Source organism: Corythoichthys intestinalis, chromosome 4, assembly GCF_030265065.1.
Source record: "Corythoichthys intestinalis isolate RoL2023-P3 chromosome 4, ASM3026506v1, whole genome shotgun sequence".
NCBI classification, from domain to species: Eukaryota; Metazoa; Chordata; class Actinopteri; order Syngnathiformes; family Syngnathidae; genus Corythoichthys; species Corythoichthys intestinalis.
This window is the reverse complement of record NC_080398.1, coordinates 6,551,559-6,574,861: the sequence shown is the minus strand read 5'-3', so window position 1 is coordinate 6,574,861 and position 23,303 is coordinate 6,551,559. Positions and strand designations below refer to the sequence as shown.

Sequence of the window (23,303 nt, the reverse complement as noted above, 5' to 3'; positions counted from 1 at the left end):
TTTTGTGTCACATTTGGTGGGTGGCGGCTTATAGTCAGGTGTGCCTTATAGTGCGAAATTTACGGTAAGTGAAAAAGGACAAAAACAAAAACAAATAAAAAACGGAAAATAAAAGCTCATGTAATGTGATGTATGCAACTCTACCGTGCTTGACTGTGCGTCCCGGGCTGTAGGGGGACGGGTATTGATAAGCATATGCTATTTCCCGTCTGCCTTTGTCTGTCATCGGTCTCTTCGGGCAAATTATTCCATATTTTGTGACCGTCAGAGATTCTTTCTTTGGCCAAATTATTCCACATTTTTTAACTGTCAATGATACCGATGACGATAAACATTTCATTCATTCATTCAATTAGAATAACATTCCATATAGATAACTTTGTGCTCAGAGAAACATACCATTGTTTAAAAAAAGTAACAAAAATATAAGCAGTTACTCCCAATGTTTCTCATTACTTGAGTATTCTATTCACCAAATACTTTTTTTTTTACACAAGTATATTTTTTTGGACGACTACTTTTACTCTTACTTGAGTAAACGTTTTGGCTACTCTACCCACCTCTGTTGTTCCGACAGTTTTTGTATTGTTGTTCAATGTCAATTCAGCAAAAATGGAAAGAGACGAGGGTAGCCCGATGTGAAAGGAGACAAGTTTATTGCTGAGAAGTCACCTGAGAGAACACCAACATGAAGGAATGACGGCGATAGACGTCAATCACAGAAAAGCTCCGGGAGTGGATCGAGGGTCTTTCATGTTTCTGTAGTGACGGGCCAACCAAACGCCAAGTATCTGCACACATCATTTTTTGATCATTTAAATCAAGACAAGCTTATTTGATTGTTTGTTTTGTATATTTGGTAACGAACTGAAAGGAGGAAAAATGTCGAACCTCAGTGAAGCTGAAGAAGAGTCCGATCCCGCCCACAAAGCGCAGCACTTGGCCGGCGTACTTTTCGATGATTTCAGAGCACGTGGCGCACGTCAAAGGCGGCTTCTGATTGAAGCAACTCTGAAACGTGCATAGCAAAAACAACATTGGCTTGCGCAGGGGCGCCATATGGGGGTGAAAATTGATATTGATTCTAAGGGCCCATGCCCTGAGGGGGCCCCACAAAGAAAATTAGAATGTTAGGTAACCGTTTGCAAATCTAAATATTAATCATTATAATGTCAATAGGAATAAAACAAAGGGTTAATTTTTCTTGTTTTGTTTTTTGGCAAAAAACACCCAGAGAGCATATGTATTTCCAGGTCCCCCACCACATCCCCCGTATTTTCATTAAATTTCGTCCGCCCTTCCTTCGATCAGACCGGGAGCAGCGGTGCGCATTTACACCAGTCAATGACTGAGTGTGCGGTACTGCAGAAATGGTTTCAAAACAAAAATCGGGTTATCAAAAGAGGAAAGAAAAGAAAGCAAAACAGGAGAGGGGTAGAAAAGGCCAACAGGATGTGACAAAGTACTTGAAAAAGGAAGGTTGGTGTCTTGTGTCAGTGTAGTGCTAAAAATTAACCAGTTATCTTAGCCCACTCCAGCCACATCTGGAACCTCGCGATGTCTACTATAAAGATCCGAAGCGAGGTCCCAGCTCACTCTAAGAAATACGGGATTTTCCTGGCCTCTGTGAGCGACATTCACCTATTCAAAAACATGAATTCCAAATAATGACGGCATTTTTTGGTATCCCTCAGATGTTGAAAGTTGGTGTGGAATTTTTTTTTTTTTTTTTTAAATTGGCTTGAATCCAGTTTGTCATCAATTGAATTTAGTTTGTTAACAAGGGACCTCACTTCAGAGCTGTAGCCTATAGTGGAGATCTAGTGGAGAGTTTCCAGATGGGGCTAAACCTACTCCGTAATGAAATACTGTAATTGTTTGCTAGCTAGTGTTTGCTCCACTTTTAGCCTACATTTAATCAGTACAACAGGCAAACCCTTAGCAATCTCTTCATACGAAAACTGTTGTACAGTGTGTACTCTAATGTATACTGTAGTATAGTTAAAACATTTATTCAAGTCATTCATAATGGTATTTGCTTTGAGAATATTTTTTATATTTAGATTGTAAAAGATGGCCTTAAGTACATTTCTTATAAATGATATCAGTCTATTCATTATTGCTCGATACGCTGTATGTTTACATATTTTCATCCTAAATTAATGCAGAAACTGCACAAATTAGAGTGTAAAGATTCACCAGAATGCAGGAAATTACATAGTTGATACTCTAAATGTGCATGTCTCCCCCGGCACTGGTGGTGGGGCCCAAAATCCCTGGCAACGCTTCTGGGCTTGCGCACGTCAACAAAATGCTCACTTCACTGATCCCTTTACAGCCAAAAGTGAAAGTATTTTTAAAATCAATTTTTCATTAATAGGGGGAAAAATATATTTACTTACAAATATATGATTATAAAATGATCATTAATTCATCATCACAAACATTTACGTTTTTTATAATTACATTCGTAAAAAAAATATATATATATTATTTTTTTATTGTCCAATACTGAAGTGACATGAAGTACAAAATTCTGTACTTCGAGCACATTGCGTCTGCTGACGTTGACGGCGTGAAAACTCCAATGTATTTGGACTGGGAGGAATATTCATTCGTCCCACCCTCCCAGTCTAAATGGATTCGACGTCTAGTGATTTCGACTGCGGGGGAGGGGGCAAATGAAAATGTAAACAGAAGGGGGAAAAAAAAAATCTTTTTGGGCATCTAGTAAAAGAAAAATACAACTAATTTTGGGCATCAACAGGAAAAAAAGACAAATTCTTGGCATCCAGATGTTGATGACTCATTTTGGGTTCCTGAAAGAAGACGATGACAACGAGTTTTGGGAATCTTTAGGTAGACAACGACTCATTTTAGGCAATCAGAAGACACAGAATTTTGGCCATTGATAAAATGAGTCATTTTGGGCTTCTATAAGTAGACAACTTCTAGAAGAAGACGATGACAACAAAATTTTGGGCATCTACAGTAAAAGGACGAAGACTCATTTTGGGCATCTAGAAGAAGGAAATGACAGCCAATTTTGGGCATCTTCAGGAAAAAGGACGACAACGGATTTTGAGCATCTCCAACTAGACAACGACGCATTTTGGGCATCTAGAAGAAGACGACAACAACGGATTTTGGGCTTCTAGGAGTAGATCCCGCCATATTTTGGGCATCAAGAAGAAGAAAACGAATTTGGGGCATCTTGAGGTAGACGGCAACTCATTTTGGGCATCTACAGGAAAGAGGAAAACAAATTTTGGGCATCTAGAAGAAGACGAGAACAACGGATTTTGGGCTTCTAGGAGTAGATCCCGCCAAATTTTGGGCATCAAGAAGAAGAAAACGAATTTGGGGCATCTTGAGGTAGACGGCAACTCATTTTGGGCATCTACAGGAAAAAGGACAACAAATTTTGGGCGTCTAGAAGTAGACAACGACTTATTTTGTGCATCTAGAAGAAGAAAACGACAGCTAACTTTGAGCATCTCCAGATAAAAGGACGACTACGAATTTTGAGCATCTAGAAGTAGATGACTCATTTTGGGCTTCAGGAAGTAAACGACTCATTTTGGGCATCGATAAAATGACTCATTTTAGGCTTTTAGAAGTAGACGACGACGCCAACGAATTTTGGGCACCTAGAAGAAGAAAATGAAATTTGGACATCTAGTAGTAGACGATGATGACAACTTATTGTGGGCATCTAGAAGTAGACTTATTAAGGGCATCGATAAAATGAGTCATTTTGGGCCTCTAGAAGTAGACAACGACTTATTTTGGGCATCTAGAAGAAGAAAACGACAGCTAACTTTGAGCATCTCCAGATAAAAGGACGACTACGAATTTTGAGCATCGATAAAATGACTTTTGGAATGGCTTTTAGAAGTAGACGAAGACTCATTTTGGGCATCGATAAAATGACTCATTTTAGGCTTTTAGAAGTAGATGACGACACCGCTAACGAGTTTTGGTCATCTGCAGGAAAAAGGTACGACAACAAATTTTGAGCATCTAGAAGAAAACTACTTATTTTGGGCATGTAGCGGTAGATGACGATTCATTTTGGGCATCTCCAGGAAAAAGGACAACAAATATTGGGCATCTAAAAGACGACAACAACTAACTGTGGGCATCCAGAAGTAGACCACGACTCATTTTGGGCATCTAAAAGACTACGACGACAACAACAAATTTAGGGAATCTTAAAAATGACAACAAATTTTGGGCATCTAGAAAACGAATTTTGGGCATCTACAGGAAAAAGGACGGCAATGAATTTTTGGCATCTAGAAGACAACGACAATGAATTTTTGGTATTTAGAAGTAGACGACAATGTCAATGGGCATCTAGAATTAGACGACGACTCATTTTGGGCATCTAGAAGACGACAACGAATTTTGAGCATCTAGAAGTGACTCATTTTGGGTTTCTGGAAGTAGACATACGTGTTTTGGACATCTTGAGGTTGACGACAACTCATTTTGGACCTCTAGAAGAGGACAAATTTTGGGCATCTAGAAGTAGACGACAACTCATTTTGGGCAATCAGAAGAAGACAACGAATTTCGGGCATTCAGAAGTCATAGTAGTATTTTTGGGCACCGGTAAAATGACTGATTTTGGGCCCCAAGAAGTAGACAATGACGACAAAGAATTTTGGGCATCTACAGGAAAAAGGACGATGACTTATTTTGGGCATCTAGAAGAAGAAAACGACAACCAATTTTGGGCATCTCCAGAAAAAAGAACCAATTTTGAGCATCGAGAAGTGGACGACAACTTATTTAGGGCATCTTGAAGACAACGACGAATTTTGGCCAGAGGAAAAAAGACAACAATGAATTTTGGGCATCTAGAAAACAACTCATTATGGGCATCTAGAAAACAACTCATTATGGGCATCCAGACGACGAGTAGACGACAGCTCATTTTGGACATCTAGAAGATCGGGCATCTACAGGAAAAACGGATGACAACAAATTTTGGGCATCTAGAAGTAGACGATGCCTCGTTTTGGGCATCTAGAAGTAGACAATGACAACAAATTTTGGGCATCTAGAAAACGAATTTTGGGCCTCTAGAGGAAAAAGGACGACAACGAATTTTGGGCATCTAGAAGACGACGACGATGACAACTCATTTTGTGCATCTAGAAGAAAAATTTGGGGCATCCTGAAGTAGACGACGACTCATTTTGAGCCACTAAAAGTAGACAACTCGTTTTGGCCCTCTAAAAGTAGACGATGACAACTCATTTTGGGCATCTGGAAGAAAACAAATTTTGGGCATGTTGAGACGGACAACAACTCATTTTGGGCATCTACAGGAAAAAGGACAACAATGAATTTTGTGCAATTAGAAGACGACAACGATGACAATTCATTGTGGGCATCTTCCAAGTACTAGCAAAACAGGTGACTCATTTTGGGCATCTAGAAAACAAATTTTGGGCATCTTGAAGTAGACTCATTTTGGGCATCTACAGGAAAAAGGACAACGAATTTTGGGCATCTAGAAGAAGACAACAACAACGGATTTTGAGCTTCTAGGAGTAGATGCCGCCAAATTTTGGGCATCTAGGAAAACAAATTTTGGGCATCTTGAAGTAGACGACTCATTTTGGGCATCTAGAAGAAGAAGACAACAACGGATTTTGAGCTTCTAGGAGGAGATGCCGCCAAATTTTGGGCATCTAGTAAAAACAAATTTTGGGCATCTTGAAGTAGACGACTCATTTTGGGCATCTAGAAGAAGAAGACAACAACGAATTTTGAGATCCTAGGAGTAGATGATGCCAAATTTTGGGCATCTAGAAGGAAAACAAATTTTGGGCATCTAGACTACGACGACGAAGACGACAACTCATTGTGGGCATTTTCCAAGTAGTAGATGACTCATTTTGTGCAAACAGATGAAGACGATGACTCATTTTGGGCATCGAGAAAACAAATTTTGGGCATCTTGAAGTAGACGACTCATTTTGGGCATCTACAGGAAGAAGGACAACGAAATTTGGGCATCTAGAAGACGACGACAACAATGGATTTTGGGCTTCTAGGGGTAGATGCCGCCAAATTTTGGGCATCTTGAAAACAAAATTGGGCATTTTGAAGTAGACTCATTTTGGGCATCTAGAAGACGACAACAACAAATTCTGAGATTCTAGGAGTAGATGACGCCAAATTTTGGGCATCTAGAAGGAAAACAAATTTTGGGCATCTAGACTACGACGACGAAGACGACAACTCATTGTGGGCATTTTCCAAGTAGTAGATGACGACTCATTTTGTGCAAACAGATGAAGACGATGACTCATTTTGGGCATCTAGAAAACAAATTTTGGGCATCTTGAAGTAGATGACTCATTTTGGGCATCTACAGGAAAAAGGACAACGAATTTTGGGCAAGACAACAACGGATTTTGGGCCTCTAGGAGTAGATGCCGCCAAATTTTTGGCATTAGAAGAACAAATTTTGGGCATCTAGAAGAAGACGACAACAACAAATTCTGAGATTCTAGGAGTAGATGATGCCAAATTTTGGGCATCTAGAAGGAAAACAAATTTTGGGCATCTAGCCTACAACGACAAAGACGACAACTCATTGTGGGCATCTTGAAGTAGACGACTCATTTTGTGCAAACGGAACAAGACAACAACAAATTTTGGGCATCTAAAAGTAGACGACGACTCATTTTGGGCATCATGAGGTAGACGACAACTAATTTTGATCATCTAGAAGAAAACCAATTTTGGGCCTCTATAAGTAGACGACTCTTTGTGAGCATCCAAAAGAAGACAACGATAACAGCAACGTATTTAGGGCATCTAGAAGACTATTTTTGTAGTTTCTTAGTGATCTTCATTTTAACGTCCAACTCATTTTCCTCCCAGTGGAAACGAATTGGACGTCCGGCGCAGTCAATGGCCGAGAAAGCAGTTGAAGCTCCCTTACGGCGGCGCAGGTTCGGTTGTAATCCGCTTGAGCGAAGCCGCAACAGTTGAGCGTCTTCTCCACATCCATTTGCATGGCCTCCGACTTGTTCCAGCCCGCCTCCAGGAGGTGATTCTGGAAGCCAAAGAGTTAGGTTCAGAAGGCAGGCGAGAAGGCCGATATCCAAGGAAGGATCTTACCCGCTGTTCTTCGTTAAGCGCCAAACAGGCGCACGACACGGACAGCTGCACCACGAAGACCAGGAAGAGGACGATCATGTACTGACGACGGGTTAAGGAAGCCAGTGCCTGATTGACACTTTGGGCTGCCAACAATCCATTATTATCAAATCCAAGATAACCGTTTTGATAGTTAATAAACTGTTTCGAGGAAAAAAAGTACATTATCTTATTTGAGCCTCTTAAAAGCAAATATTTAGTATGTGTTTATCATATCATTACAGAAAAACGATTTTAAAAAAGTTCATTTTTATTTAAAAATGTGACTTCTCTTATAGATTTCTTTTTATTTATTGAGGAAAAAGTAACAATTTCCTCAACTCTTTTGAATGTAAAGAAATCCCTTTTATACAGAAGCGTGTTGCATTTACATGAAAAATAAAAAATTGGGGGGGTAGTTTTTTTAATTAATTTTTTATTAACTCTTCGTTTTTCTGAGTAATTTATTTTGGAGGTCTTTTTTTTTTTTTTTTTTTTTTTTTTTTTAAATTAGTTTTCCCGAACTTTGTTTTTCTGAGTAACTTATTTTTGGGGTTGTTTTTTTTAATGAATTTTTTTCTTGGTTGTCATTAGCATTAGCCGAGAATAGGAAAAAAATATTTTTTCGAAAAATGGCCATTTGAAGGTGTCACGCGAGGTGTCTTCCAGTATTGAACTTGCAGGATGCAGTTAGTGCGAAATCTTAAACACTCACGAGTGCTTGAATTTTGAATATTTTTTTCCTTGGTAGCCAAGCTCAAGATTTTTTTTTGAAAAACAGGAGAAAAATTTATGAAAACAGGAGAAAGAAAAAAAAAAACAGCCTCTAAAAAATTTGAAAAAGTAAAAAAATTCTAAAAACAAATCCAAAAATAGATTAATCAAAAAAACAAAAAAAGTTGTGTAAAATAAATTCAAAAAACGATACCCAAATTACTCAGAAAAACGGAGTTGAAAAAAATTCTCAAAAAAAAAAAAAAAAAAAAAAACAGCCCCCCCCCCCCAATTTTTTTTTCTTCATGTGAATGCAATACGCTTCCGTAGTTTTAGGTTTTTCTATGCATATTTTTAATTTTTTATTGAAAGAGTAAATGTTCTCTTATTTCTCATGGTTATTTTCCATTATTATTTAGTTATTTTTACTTTACATTTTTAGTTACAGTGGGGCAAATAAGTAGTCAACCACTAATTGTGCTAGTTCTCCCACTTGAAAATATTAGAGAGGCCTGTAATTGTCAACATGGGTAAACCTTGAATGTCTTCCATTTTCTAATAATTGCTCCGACAGTTTATTTCTTTACACCAAGCGTTTGACCTATAGCAGATTCAGTCTTCCCAGCCTGGTGCAGGTGTACAATTTTGGTGTCCTTCGACAGCTCTTTGGTCTTGGCCATAGTGGAGTTTGTAGTGTGACTGACTGGGATTGTGGACAGGTGTCTTTTATACCGATAATGAGTTAAAACAGGTGCCATTAATACAGGTAACGAGTGGAGCCTCGTTAGAAGAAGTTAGACTTCTTTAACAGCCAGAAATCTTGCTTGTTTGTAGGTGACCAAATACAGTGGGGCAAATAAGTATTTAGTCAACCACCAATTGTGCAAGTTCTCCTACTTGACAAGATTAGAGAGGCCTGGAATTGTCAACATGGGTAAACCTCAACCATGAGAGACAGAATGTGGAAAAAAACAAAAACAAAATCACATCGTTTAAATTTGAAAGAATTTCCAAATTAGAGTGGAAAATAAGTATTTGGTCAATACCAAAAGTTCATCTCAATACTTTGTTATGTACCCTTTGTTGGCAATAACGGAGGCCAAACGTTTTCTGTAACTCTTCACTCTTGGCTTGGTGTGAAGAAATCAACTGTGGGAGCAATTATTAGAAAATGGACGACATACAAGACCACTGATAATCTCCCTCGATATGGGGCTCCATGCAAGATCTCACTCCGTGGCATCAAAATGATAAGAATGGTGAGCAAAAATCCCAGACCCACACGGGGGGACCTAGTGAATGACCTACAGAGAGCTGGGACCACAGCAACAAAGGCTAGTATCAGTAACACAATGCGCTGCCAGGGACTCATATCCTGCACTGCCAGACGTGTTCCCCTGCTGAAGCCAGTACACGTCCAGGCCCGTCTGCGGTTTGCTACAGAGCATTTGGATGATCCAGAAGAGGACTGGGAAATTGTGTTATGGTCTGATGAAACCAAAATAGAACGTTTTGGTAGAAACACAGGTTCTTGTGTTTGGAGGAGAAGGAATACTGAATTGCATCCGAGAAACACCATACCCACTGTGAAGCATGGGGGTGGAAACATCATGCTTTGGGGCTGTTTTTCTGCAAAGGGATCAGGATGATTGATCTGTGCAAAGGAAAGAATGAATGGGGCCGTGTATCGAGAGATTTTGAGTGAAAATCTCCTTCCGTCAGCAAGGGCATTGAAGATGAGACGTGGCTGGGTCTTTCAGCATGACAATGACCCAAAACACACAGCCAGGGCAACAAAGGAGTGGCTTCGTAAGAAGCATTTCAAGGTCCTGGAGTGGCCAAGCCAGTCTCCAGATCTCAACCCCATAGAAAATGTGTGGAGGCAGTTGAAAGTCCATGTTGCCCAACGACAGCCCCAAAACATAACTGCTTTAAAGGAGATCTGCATGGAGGAATAGGCCAAAATACCAGCAACAGTGTGTGAAAAGCTTGTGAAGAGTTACAGAAAACGCTTGGCCTCCATTATTGCCAACAAAGGGTACATGACAAAGTATTGAGATGAACTTTTGGTATTGACCAAATACTTATTGTTCACCATGATTTGCAAATAAATTCTTTAAAAATCAAACAATGTGATTTTCTGAGTTTTTTTCCCCCCACATTCTGTCTCTCATGGTTGAGATTTACCCATGTTGACAATTACAGGCCTCTCTAATATTTTCAAGTGGGAGAACTTGCACAATTGGTGGTTGACTAAATACTTATCCCCCCGGATATATATTGGGGGAAAAGTAAAACAAATTTACAGAAAACTCCAAAATATTCTATTTTTAAAATTTTCTTTAAAAAAAAAAAAAAAAAAAAAAAAAAAAGACTTGTTTTTAAATCTATGTTGTTTTTAATAATAAAAAGAAAATAATTAACAAAAAGATTTTTTATATAGTTTAATTTTTAAAAAGTAGTGATTTTCATTAATATATATATATATATATATATGATTTTCATAATGCATTAATAATAATATCATCTGATTTCTGTAGTCCTCAATCCATCAACAAGGACTACAGAATTTTTTTCAATTTTGTGTTGGCGAGAAACATAGCAGTCGACTTTTGGCGGGCCAGATTTGGCGGAAGGATACGAAGAAGAGCAGCACCTGGTGGTGTTTCAGGGCGCCGCAGAGCCCCACCCAGGCCACCAGGAGGAGGAAGACGCCCACGCCGATGACGCCGGCCACCACTCCGATACTGGACACCAGGCCGAACCATTTCCCCCACGCCGCCGCGCCCACCAGCAGCAAACTCACCAACTAACCCAAAAAAAACAACAGGAAAATACACATCGTCCCAAGTCTCTTCCATAGACCAAGTTTCGATGCTCATTTATCTGTTTTAGCACCAGGAATTTCATTTGCACTACTGTTGATACTAATGGAGGATATTTTTGGCATTGTTTACTCGTTGGCTGCCATGGATAGCACCAGACGTCCAATCCATTGGAAGTGGGAATGAACAACTGGCACCCAAACTTCAAATGGATTGCACCTTGTGACAAACATTTGAATTCAAGGCAGAAGCATGAAAAGACCTCTAATCATCACCTCTACTAACATGGCGTACCTCAGGGCAGCGGCCATGTTGGTATGGGCCATGTTCCCTTTACAGTCAATGCATTAACATTCAAATAAAGTCCTAACTACCAGGGGCATTCAAAAAGTAATGCACTCAAGTGCATTGCTCATACAGGATTTTACCAATCTTGTTTATATTTGGCACAAACACGATAGGACACACCTTTTTGTGATTGTTATACGTGTTTTTCTTATTTCCAGATTTTTAGAGCTTAAACTAGCTTCCAAAATGGCTGCCCCTCTCGAACCTAATCAGAAACCAAGAGCTGTAATCAGGGCCGGAGTGGAACTCATTTTCGGCCCTGGAATTTCATGCCTCAGACCGGCCCACTCATTTAAAATTATGTCATTATGCATAGACGTGTTAAGTTCAGTGTTCTCTAAAGCCGTGTACTGTAATTCTGTGTATTCCAATTCAGTGCAGGTAATGGTTGTTTAACAAGGTGGCTTTATTTTAACAAGTGCAACACAACATATTTTGAACAAATTTAAAAATGGATTAAAAAAAAAAACTATATTAAATGATACATTTGGAAAATAAATTAGGCCTGTCAAACGATTAAAATTTTTGATCGAGTTAATTACAGCTTGAAAATTAATCGTAATTAATCGCAATTCAAACCATCTATAAAATATGCCATTGTTTTCTGTAAATTATTGTTGGTATGGAAAGATAAGACACAAGATGGATATATACATTCAACATAAGGTACATAAGGACTGTATTTGTTTATTATAACAATAAATCAACAAGATGGCATTAACATTATTAACATTCTCTTAAAGCGATCCATGGATAGAAAGACTTGTAGTTCTTAAAAGATAAATGTTAGTACAAGTTATAGAAATTTTATATTAAAACCCCTCTTAATGTTTTCGTTTTATTAAAATTTGTAAAATTTTCAATCAAAAAATAAACTAGTAGCCCGCCATTGTTGATGTCAATAATTACTTACACAATGCTCATGGGTGCTGAAGCCTATAAAATCAGTCGCACCCAAGCGCCAGCGGAGGGCGGCAAAACTCCATAAAACACAATTAACAAGTGGGCATGTCATTGTACTGTCATTTAAATCTGTCTGAGCAGGGCATGTGCGTTAATTGCGTCAAATATTTTAACGTGATTCATTTAAAAAATTAATTACCGCCCGTTAACGCATTAATTTTGACAGCCCTAAAATAAATGAATAAATAAGACCTTTTCTGCAACATCAAATATTAAGAAAATGAGTGTTTACAGACAAAACAAACATAGCAACATAACAATATGAAAAATAAAGAATACGTATTGCACATTGTAACAACTTCTAATGATACTATTATCCATTTTCCATTTCCACTTTAAAAACGCCACGTAATTGAATATATTCATTCTAATGTTCACTCGCTGAACGACATGGCAATCCTACCTTCCAGCTCTGCACCTGTGGTGTGTTCATTATGGCTAATGCTTGCTGCTACATATCCCTTGTGAGGTGCTACAAGAAGCCAACGTTTCCACAATTACATATTGTCGTATCACACGGTGCAAGTTGCATTTTATTCGCCATCCGGCCTTACCACTTTCGTTGTAATCCTCTGTAGTTTGAGGCCGCAAGGTCGTTGCATGAAAAAAATTAGCTATTTTCGCGCATTTTGCCGATTCTTTCACGAGTGCTTTTCTCTTTTTAATTCTTAATTTTCAGCGCCACCCTTGCTCTTTTTATCCATCCAAGCACCGAGATAGCAGCTAATTTGGCTCAATACAGACTACAATTAGGGGGCGGAGCTGCATGCTGTATTTTTCGTCTGCACACGTGAGGATGAGTCTGGGAAAAAAAATAATAGTTTTTTTTTTTTTTTTTTTTTTTTTTTAAGACTGCCCACAGGGACAGCGGTAACAGAATGTAAGTTATACTCAGTGACACTGTCATAAATAAATACCAAACAAAAAAAATGATAACAGTGTAATTTTTTTTTTTTTTTTTTAATAAAACCCGGACCGGCCCATCTGGCCAGCCGGCCCTTCTGGAATCGTCCAGAAGCTCCCGATTAGTCACTCCGGGCCTGGCTGTAATCGAATTCGTTGTTGCAGAGGGAGAATAGTGTTGTATCGGTCGCGAACGATTCGTTCTTTTTGAACGAATTGTTTGGGTGAACGAGACCGAACTAATCACCATCTGCACTGATTCGTTCTATGAAGTTGGTGCTTGTTCACTGCGTGGGATGGCGTTGAGCAAGCGGCAGCGTCTTCTGACATCGCACACGACCAATCAGACGCCAGCCTCATCGCGGGCAGGGGAGGGACCGGAAACAGAATCAGGGCGTATGTCACTCACTTCCACGTGTGGCCAATAAGCAGCCAGCGTGCAGGCAAGGGGGCAAGACTGAGTTTTGTCACTTCCCGTTCAGTGACTCGGTCCTCCGGTTCCTGACCTAGCTTGCTGCTAACGTGACTTTCCAGTAATGACTATGCGGTGAACGAATCAAAAAATGAAAGGAAAGGACTTTGTCACATATTTGTTAACGTGGAGCCTATCAAATGCAGCTCAAAAAGACAAAAACACCACACAAATCTAGCGAGCATGGTTTAGTGTACTACTTTTCTCAACAGACTCGGGACTACCTATTACGACATACTAACAAATTTACAGTAATTTAAAACACGGGTAGCTACGAGGCAAGCAAAAGCTGAGCTGCGGTCGCGTGACGGCAATGAAGGGGGCAAAGAACTGTCACTATATGGAGGCTTCATGGCAGCGATATTTACCTCATATGTGCACAGAAAAAAAAAGAATAGTATGATCACCATAATACTGATTTGCAATGAAACGGTATATACATGTCCATTTTTTCCAAGTGTTTTATTTTTTTTTCCCCGTGTCAGGTGTTGGTTGGTTTGACAAATTATGTCAATCCGTCCATCATGTGCTACTCAAGCGCCCCACAACAACGCACATGGACACGGGAGATGTCGCAATATGTCTACATTTTTCTTAACAGACTAATGAGAGTAGAAAGGCGATATCGTAAAGAGCAAACAATTATTTCTCGTCAGCATTTGACAATCTGAGATGCGGGGACGACAGGGGAGCTGACCGGATTATTTTATTTATTAATACCAGTGCAAAACGTCAATACGATCACCATAATACTGATTTGCAATGAAACTGTATATACATGTCATTTTTTCCCGAGTGTTTTATTTTTTTCCCCCGTGTCAGGTGTTGGTTGGTTTGACAAATTATGTCAATCCGTCCATCATGCACTACTCAAGCGCCCCAAAACAACGCACGCGGACACGGGAGATGTCGCAATATGTCTACATTTTTCTTAACAGACTAATAAGGGTAGAAAGGCGACATTGTAAAGAGCAAACAACCATTTCTCGTCAGCATTTGACGATCTGAGATGCGGGGACGACAGGGGAGCTGACCGGATTATTTTATTTATTAATACCAGTGCAAAAATTCAGTACGATCATCTTAATACTGATTTGCAATTAAACTGTCAAATATCAAAATGCAGTATTGTCTTTATTTCAGAGCAGCACATTCGAAAACTAGCTATTTACACTTATAGTTTTAACAATAGTGACTAAAAATAATAGTGATGAGCATGAAAACAAAAATACAACAGAGTGAGAGGTAAATATGATGTGTTGGTCGTTCCATTTAGAAATTAAACTTTCGATTTATTTTTATTTTCGTGACAGCAAGCATGCTGCGTTGGCTGGTAGCAGGCTAGCAGCAGCATTGTATATGTGATCGAGAACATGCTAAAGAAAGTCCGTGCGCCCCCGACCCCAAACCCCCACTCCTCCCACAAAAGGAAAATGTTTAACAGTGTCCTAAATCGAAATGCAAGCACGAGCCATGATTTTGAGCCCATAGAACTAGGACAGACGACGCGGAAGTTCTCCCTCGCTTTTGCAGCAGCGGGTGGGAGGGAGACGAGGCTGTCTGTGAAAGCAGAATGATATTGCCTGTCACTCATTACTGAAACTACGACGAGTGGTCAATGTGCAAGAGAGGGAGGGACCAAGAATGTCACTTCCCGTTCAGTTATACTGCGAAGCGGTCTTTGCCTCTCGTCTTTGGTGATTCGTTCGGCAACGTCACTTCCCGTTCAGTAACCGAACGATTCATTTGGACGGGGAGGGAGATGAGGGGGGCGAACGATTCGTTGAACGATTCGTTTGAACGAATCTTTTTACTGAACGATCCGGAATGGATTCGTTTACTCAAGTGAACGACAGATCCCGTCACTAAGGGAGAAACCCCTCTGAGGAACACTTTTAATTCTTTCATTGATAACAAATCTTAATTCAATAATTAATTTACACTTCCCCCTTACTAAAGTAGTTTTATTTACAACAGAAAAGGTAATAGCAGTGGCAATCAGATACCATTTTAACTTGTTTCAGGTCATTCATAGTCGGACAGAAGCAGCACGGCAGAACGCCACGCTAAACAATAAGTAGGGCTGTCAAAATTATCGCGTTAACGGGCGGTAATTTTTTAAAATTAATCACGTTAAAATATTTGACGCAATTGATGCACATGCCCCGCTCAGATTAAAATGACAGCAGTGTAATGTCCGCTTGTTACTTGTTTTTTGTTGTTTGGCGCCCTCTGGTGGCGCTTGGGTCCAAATGATTTTATGGGTTTGGGGAGTCGGCATGGTGTAATGACATCAACAATGGGGAGCTACTAGTTTATTTTTTGATTGAAAATTTTACAAATTTTAATAAAACGAAAACATTAAGAGGAGTTTTATTAAAAAAAAAAAAAATCTAACTTGTACTAACATTTATCTTTTAAGAACTACACGTTTTTCTATCCCTGGATCGCTTTAAGAGGATGTTAGTAATGTTAATGGCATTTTGTTGATTTATTGTTATGATAAACAAACACAGTACTTATGTACCATATGTTGAATGTATATATCCGTCTTGTGTCTTATCTTTTCATTCCAACAATAATTTACAGAAAAATATGGCATATTCTATAGATGGTTTGAATTGCGATTAATTAATTTTTAAGCTGTAATTAACTCGATTAAAATTTTGAATTGTTTGACAGCCCTAAAAATAAGTAAAAATCTCAAAATGGCTTACCTCCTCTAAGCGACCATGCCAACCCAACAAAACGTTTACTGCATATAAAATGTGAATGGCTTCACCTTGCTAGCATTAAACGGCTCTTTTGGATCTCCGTGCAAATCTTCACATTTTCCCTCCGAGTTTTAGGTTTCAGGAAACCTACGAAACATCCTTCATATGTCGTAATGTCTAGAGTCGTTTCTACAAGTTTCATAGCGGCAGTGTTTGATCAGCATGTTCTTTTTTGAAAGGTTGCTGGAGAAAACGAGCAGAAATAAGATGGAGTGTATGCGAGTGAGTGTCTGTAATGTCCCACTTCCGCGTTACGATGGCGACGTCACGGTCTAAGAATAGCATTTGTGATGTACGCTATAGACCCTACTCACATGACGTCACAACCACGCCTCCTATTATGGCGTGTTTTTCTGCTCGTTAACATTAATAATCAAAATGGCGAAGCCGTGTGTGGCGGTCGGTTGCAAAAACAGAGAAGATAGACTGAGAGACTTGAAGTTCTACCGTATTCCGAGAGACCCGGAAAGGAGAGCGAGATTCGACGAGAAAACTGGGCTCCAAACGATTACCACGGATTATGTAGTAGTCATTTTATATCTGGTAAGATGCATTTAATATATATTTAGAGGGTTTTGGGCTGACAACCACAATTAAGATCATTGCGAAGCTAATCGCCGACAACATACAGTTTCAAATTCAAGATGCTTATTTCTTCTACCATCATTTTTTAAAATAATATTTAGCTGGTACCAAGTGAGAGAAGCTGGCCTCGTCTACGGATCATCAGTTAAACAGGTGTGTCCAAACCTTTTGCAAAGGGGGCCAGATTTGGTGTGGTAAAAATGCGGGGGGCTACCTTGGCTGATTTACATAGAACAATATATTTAAACAAATTTTAGCAAGCCCTTCTGTGTGTCACATTTGCTTTATTTTTTTTTTTTAATTCATAACTTCAACAGTCTCGTCTTTGTGGCGTTCTCTTTCGACACTCGGGCTCTTGCGAAATACTGCTGCTGTGAAATGAAACTAGCTTCAAGTTGCTATAATTTCTCGCTGCGTATCTTCCCTGTATTGTTGTCGTACATGTCAGCGTGTCTTGTTATTATCGCATCACATGGAACTCTTTGAAAACAGCGACTGTCTCTTTGCAAATGAGGCAGACACAGTTGTTGCCTGTTTTACTGAAGAAATAGTCCAATATCCACCTATCGTTGAAGCGTCGGCCATCGCAGTCAACTTTTTGTTGTTGTGATTGTCGCCATTTTAGAAATCACACAGGGTAATGTCGCTTAGAGTGCTGCTCTTAGTGTTTTTCAAAGTTTCGTGAGAATAGGCCGAGTTTCTGTGGAAAAGATAGTTGTAGATATCAGGGTAGCAGATGTCAGGCAGAGAGGGCGAAGACAGCGGGTGGAAAAATATCGATTTAGGCATCAAATATGGATCTGGCGAATGGATAGACTGAAGCTTTTCCACATAACACCTTTTATGCAACGCATCCAATGAGTTTACAGCGTCTGAAAGCACCGGGGCTTCCATGAATTGCTCTATAAACTGAACGACTAATTGAAACCATTGAGAATAGGGCTAAACAGAGACGGACAATATGGCGGCCGGATACAGCGACATGTCATTCTGTGACGTCGGTGAGTAGGGTCTATTGACAGCAGAAGCATGAAAAGAGCTCTCATCACCCCTAGCCAATTTGCCTCAAAGTGGCAGCCATGTTGGTAGGGGCAACATTCCCATTAAAGTCAATGCATTCACATTAAATATAGCCATAAATAGCTCATTTCATTGAATGATTATTTTATCAATGTCAAAGCATTTGCTAGTTACATAGTGGGCACCATTGATGGCGCTAGACGTCCAATGAACATTCATTCGCTGCCACACTCCCGCTTCAAATGGATTGGACATCTACTAGTGATAAACATAGTTAGGAGCTAGAGTGCATGTTGGCCGGAGAAATACCACTTCTTCTTTTTTTTTAACTCATTGTGTGCCATTGACGACGCTGGACGTCCAATCCATTTTGACTAGCACCAACGATGGCGCTGAAACGTGAGCATTCACAGTCCAGTTTAAACAAATTGGACTTCCATCACTGTCAATGGCGAGTTGAACAAGTTACCCAAATGTTTTTTTAAGGTACTAACAGGTCACTGAACATTTTGGGGCAAATCTATTTCACTGAAAAAATTTTGAAAAACACTTTCCTAAAATATGTTGCAACATTTGATGAGCCAAATTCAATAACAACATGCATACTACAAAAGACTATGCTAGTAGGCTAACTATACAAAAATGCTTTACATCCGTGTAAAACATATTTGACCACCTTTTTATTTTCTTTTCCTTTTTTGCTCGGTCGTTTTTATAACAGTTTAAAATGAAAATTCAACGTAGCTTTAAAGCCACGAGTCAACTTAAACGTGAGCAAAACGTCAATAAATCACGCGTAACTCCCGATAGGAAAATGACATGAAAAATCATTTGAATACGTAAATAATATGAATTTGGCATTTCAAAGTAAAAGCGGACTCACCACATAAAGTATATTGAGTGCGCAAAGGGAGTTTCGAGTGCAAACAAATCCCCCGCAAAGCATTTCTGCGTCTACTTTCCTTTCTTCTTTCACTTGCAGTGCCTTCGAGTTTTTTTTTAATTCCTGTAATGGTGTTCAGGTGTTTGCCTTGTGACGTGGGCACAATATTGCACTTCCGCTTTGGCGTTATTTACCTTGTCAAACTCGCTCCTACTTCTTCTTCTTCTTTTTTTTTTTTTTTAATGACGTAATTTTTCAGTAAGAGACGCTTGGAAATTTTGCGAAGATATCGGTCCTATATTTTTGAAAATACTTGATCTGCCTTTGAGCTTCGTTTGGAATTTTTTTTCTGGTTTGTAAGCCTATTAGGAAGAATATTATTTCATTAATTTTCTTGTTTTTGGTACAAATTTTCATTCATAAATGCAAGTTTTCCAAATCACAACCTCTTTTTTCTTGCATTTAAAAAAGAAATATTGAATCTATAGCAGAGTCAAAAAATCCAAAGGCTCAAAAAACATTGTACTTGTGTTCCAGATTTGTTTTTATTTTATTTTTTTTAATCCCTAGTATATTGTACTTTGTATCATTATTGTTTTTTGTTCATGTTTGTAGGTTTATTAAGCCGCACCCACCAAAATTGACACAGAAACGGCATTTATTCATTGATAAAACAAACCCGATTATAAGCCGCAGCTGTCCTCACTGTATTATGGGATATTTACACAGGAGTGAAAGTGGCGACATTTTTTTTTTTTTTTTGTGGGGGGGGGGGGGGGGGGGGAATGCAAAAAAAAAAAAAAAAAACGCTTTTGCTCATTATACCTATAACACACAATAAAACAACAGGTTTTACACATGCATTAGGCTACTGCATTACACTTGCTGCAACAAGGCATACATGAGAAACTGATTTTCATTCAAAATTGTATTTTTTCCAATGATGTGCAAAATAACAGTTAACAAAAACACCATGCAGTAACCCCAACCTCCAACTCCTAAATTTTATTTGAATTTTACAACTTAAGTAGAATTTAACGTACGTTCAAATTGAAGATAATGTAAACATTGACTTAATTTTATATTCATATATATTATATATATATAAATAAATGTATATGGCAGAAAACACAGAAAAGACTGAAAAAGCAGTTTCTGCTCTTGCACTCCTCTTTAAAAGAAACTGCTGTATTTTAAGCCAAAACAACTGTTGTGTTCGATAGAACAATATGTCTATATGCTGCCAAAGCAGATTTATGGCGCATGAAGCCCCCGAACAATTTTTAATTTGTCCTTTTTACCCTGAAAACACCCGTTTACAGACGTCGCGCAACCGCTTTTGTTTCAACCCAATCATAAAACAAAGGTAATTAATTATATTTATTATTCAAAATGTCTGTCATATTTAGCTTAAAATCATTGATTGGTGTCGCATATTTCGTTTTAAAAAAAAAAAAAGACAAAAAAATTATTCACTCAATAATTTTTAACTTTTAAACAAATTATGTCACAATGAAAAAAATGGCGTCTGTAAAAAAGTCACAGATATCTACCTCATAACTGTCGCTTAATTGTATTTTTTTTGTTACTGTTGCATTTTCTCCGACAAGATAGATGCTAAATAATCGATCCAAACAAAGACAATTTGAAAAAAAAAAAAAAAAAACGTTTAGAAGGGAAGATATATGGAAAAAAAAAATCTTGACCACTCCTTGATGTCTGCGATTTTTGCATCGCGACCCTTGTTATATTGCCATGTTTCACACATAAAATACCCCAAAAATCCAGCTTTGGCCATTCACAGCTGTGTCTTGACACTCAGTGATACATGCTACGTGGAATTTTTGGATCAAAACAAGATAAGGACACGATAATATCTCGTTAAAGTCATGGCGTCTGTAATTCTGCTCTCGTGTGTTCTCGCCTCCAGATAGGTTTTTTTTTTTTTTTTTTTTAATGCCCTCCTGTTCAAAAATTTTCTTCCCCCTGAAAATTGAAATTTTAAGCTTTCCAATGATGTATCACACATGCATATCGGACAATTTTGAAAGTTGGCCAAATTGGAGTTGTCAGAGCAGAACTTCAAGTCACCTGAGTGTTTTCCGCCATATGTATATACGGTACATACAGCGTATCACAAAAGTAAGTACACCCCTCACATTTCTGCAGATATTTAAATGAGTATATCTTTTCATGGGACAACACTGACAAAATGACATTTTGACACAATGAAAAGTAGTCTGTGTGCAGCTTATATAATTCATTTTCCCCTCAAAATATAGCCATTAATATCTAAACCCCTGGCAACTAAAGTGAGTACACCCCTTAGAAACTACGTACAGCCCTAAATGTCCAAATTGAGTACTGCTTGTCATGTGACTTGTTACAGGAGTGCTATCAGCATTGCTGCAGAGTTTGAAGAGGTGTGGGGGGGGGGGGGGGGTCAGCCTGTTAGTCCTCAGACCATATATCAAATTGGTGTGCATGGCTGTCACCCCAGAAGGAAGCCTCTTTTGAAGACGGTACACAACAAAGCCTGCAAATAGTTTGCTGAAGTCATGTCAACAAAGCACATGGATTACTGGAACCATGTCCTATGGTCTGATGAGACGTGCAGGCTTTCTTGTGCAGCGTATGATCTGAGCACTAACAGGCTGACCCCCCACCTCTACAATCTCTGCAGCAATACTGACAGCACTCCTGTAACGAGTCACATCACATTTTGGATGGAAAATGACAAGCAGTACTCAATTTGGACATTTAGGGATGTAAGTATGTTCTAAGGGGTGTACTCTTGTTGACAGGGGTTCAGAGATTAATGGCTATATGTTGAATAAATGAATAAATGTACTCTATTATATAAGCTGCACGCAGACTACTTTTATTTGTGTCAAAGTGTCATTTTGTCAGTGTTGTCCCATGAAAGGATATACTTTGAGCTCCTTGAAAGGTGGAAAAGCGCAATATAACACCATTAACTTAAATATCTGCAGAAATGCGAGGAGTGTACTCACTTTTGTGATACACTGTATGCAGAAAACACTGAGGTGACTTGAAGTTCCACTCTGAGACCCCCAATTTGGCCAAAAAACAAAATTGCCTGATATGCATGTGTGATACATCATTGGAAAGCTTAAAATCAGAATTTTCTGGGGGAAGAAAATTTTTTGAACAGGAGAGCTATTTAAGGGCACATAAATAAATTTGCCTTGTCTTGCCTTTAAAAAAAAAAAATCAAACAGCAAAACCCCCTTACTGAAGGTGAGAGCACGCGAGAGCATAATTAAAGACGCCATGATTTTAAAGAGATATTATCTCATACTCACCTTGTTTCTATTCAAAAACCCCATGTCGCATGCATCATTGATTGTCAGGACACAGATGTGACAGCCGAATTTTTGGGGGATTTTATGGGTTAAACATGGTAATGTCACAAGGGTCATGATGCAAAAATCGCAGACATAAATGAGTGGTCAAAATGTTTTTTGTTTTTTTTATACATACCGTAATTTTCGCACTATAAGGCGCACCTGACTATAAGCCGCAACCCACCAAATGTGACACAAAAACAGCATTTGTTCATAGATAAGCTGCACTGGACTATAGACCCTACCCATCGACGTCACAAAATCACGTGCTCGCTGTATGGTTCCGCCCACTTGTCCGTCATTTTGTGTCTGTATTATCAATGGTCTCAATTGATCGAGCAATTTATAATGCATTTCATGGAAGACCCGGTGCTTTCGGATGCCGTAAACTCACTTGATGCGTTGCATAAAAGGCGTTATGTGGAAAAGCTTCAGTTTATCCATTTGCCAGATCCATATTTGATGCCTAAATCGATGTTTTTCGACCCACTGTCTCCGCCGTATTTGCCTGACATCTGCTAGCTACCCTGAACTGTACAACTATCTTGTTCACACTAAATCAGCCTATTCTCACGAAAGTTTGAAAAACTTTAAGAGCTTGGAGGCTTATAAATACTTGGTTGCCGGTTGGGTGAAACAGGTCCTCGTCCACGAAAATTCGGCAGGAATCTATCTTGTGCTTGGAAAGGTGAGTTACGAAATTTTCAATTCAAAATCTTTTGTTATTGCTAACATCCACTGTCAAGTCTAATGTATTTCATGTCGTTTGTCAATGGAGTTAGGGCTTTTAATGTTTATATGGTTTAGCGATAGCACTCTCACTACATACATACGTGTATGTTGTCGGCGATTAGCCTAGCAATGATCTTAATTGTGGTTGTCAGCCCAAAACCCTCTGAATATATATTAAATGCATCTTACCAGATATAAAATGACTACTACATAATCTTTGGTAATCGTTTGGAGCCCAGTTTTCTCGTCGAATTGCAGCAGCCCATCTCGCTCTCTTCTCTCCGGGTCTCTCGGAATCCGGTAGAACTTCAAGTCTCTCCGTCTTCTCCGTCTATCTTCTCTGTTATTGCAACCGACCGCCACACACGCCTTCACCATTTTGATTATTAATGTTAACGAGCAGAAAAACACGTCGTAAATAGGAGGAATGTACGTAGCCGTAACAGGTAAACATGATGTGTTGACGGACAATTGGGCGGCACCAGTCAGGAGGAAGGAGTTGTGACGTCACGTGGGTAGGGTCTATAGGCCGCAGCTGTCCTTACTGTATTA

The 23,303-nt window shown here is 39.0% G+C and overlaps 1 protein-coding gene across 1 annotated transcript; it reads right to left on the bottom strand.

Moving 5' to 3' along the window:
- Window positions 1-620: 620 nt before the first annotated feature.
- On the bottom strand, window positions 621-18,818 carry LOC130915481 (tetraspanin-13-like). The gene is made up of 6 exons (XM_057835554.1): window positions 18,652-18,818; window positions 10,520-10,687; window positions 7,147-7,227; window positions 6,968-7,081; window positions 892-1,011; window positions 621-791 (listed from the first exon to the last, which is right to left on the bottom strand). The coding sequence occupies exons 1-6, from the start codon at window positions 18,712-18,714 to the stop codon at window positions 717-719; spliced, it is 621 nt and encodes a 206-aa protein (XP_057691537.1). The 5' UTR covers window positions 18,715-18,818; the 3' UTR covers window positions 621-716.
- Window positions 18,819-23,303: the final 4,485 nt, after the last annotated feature.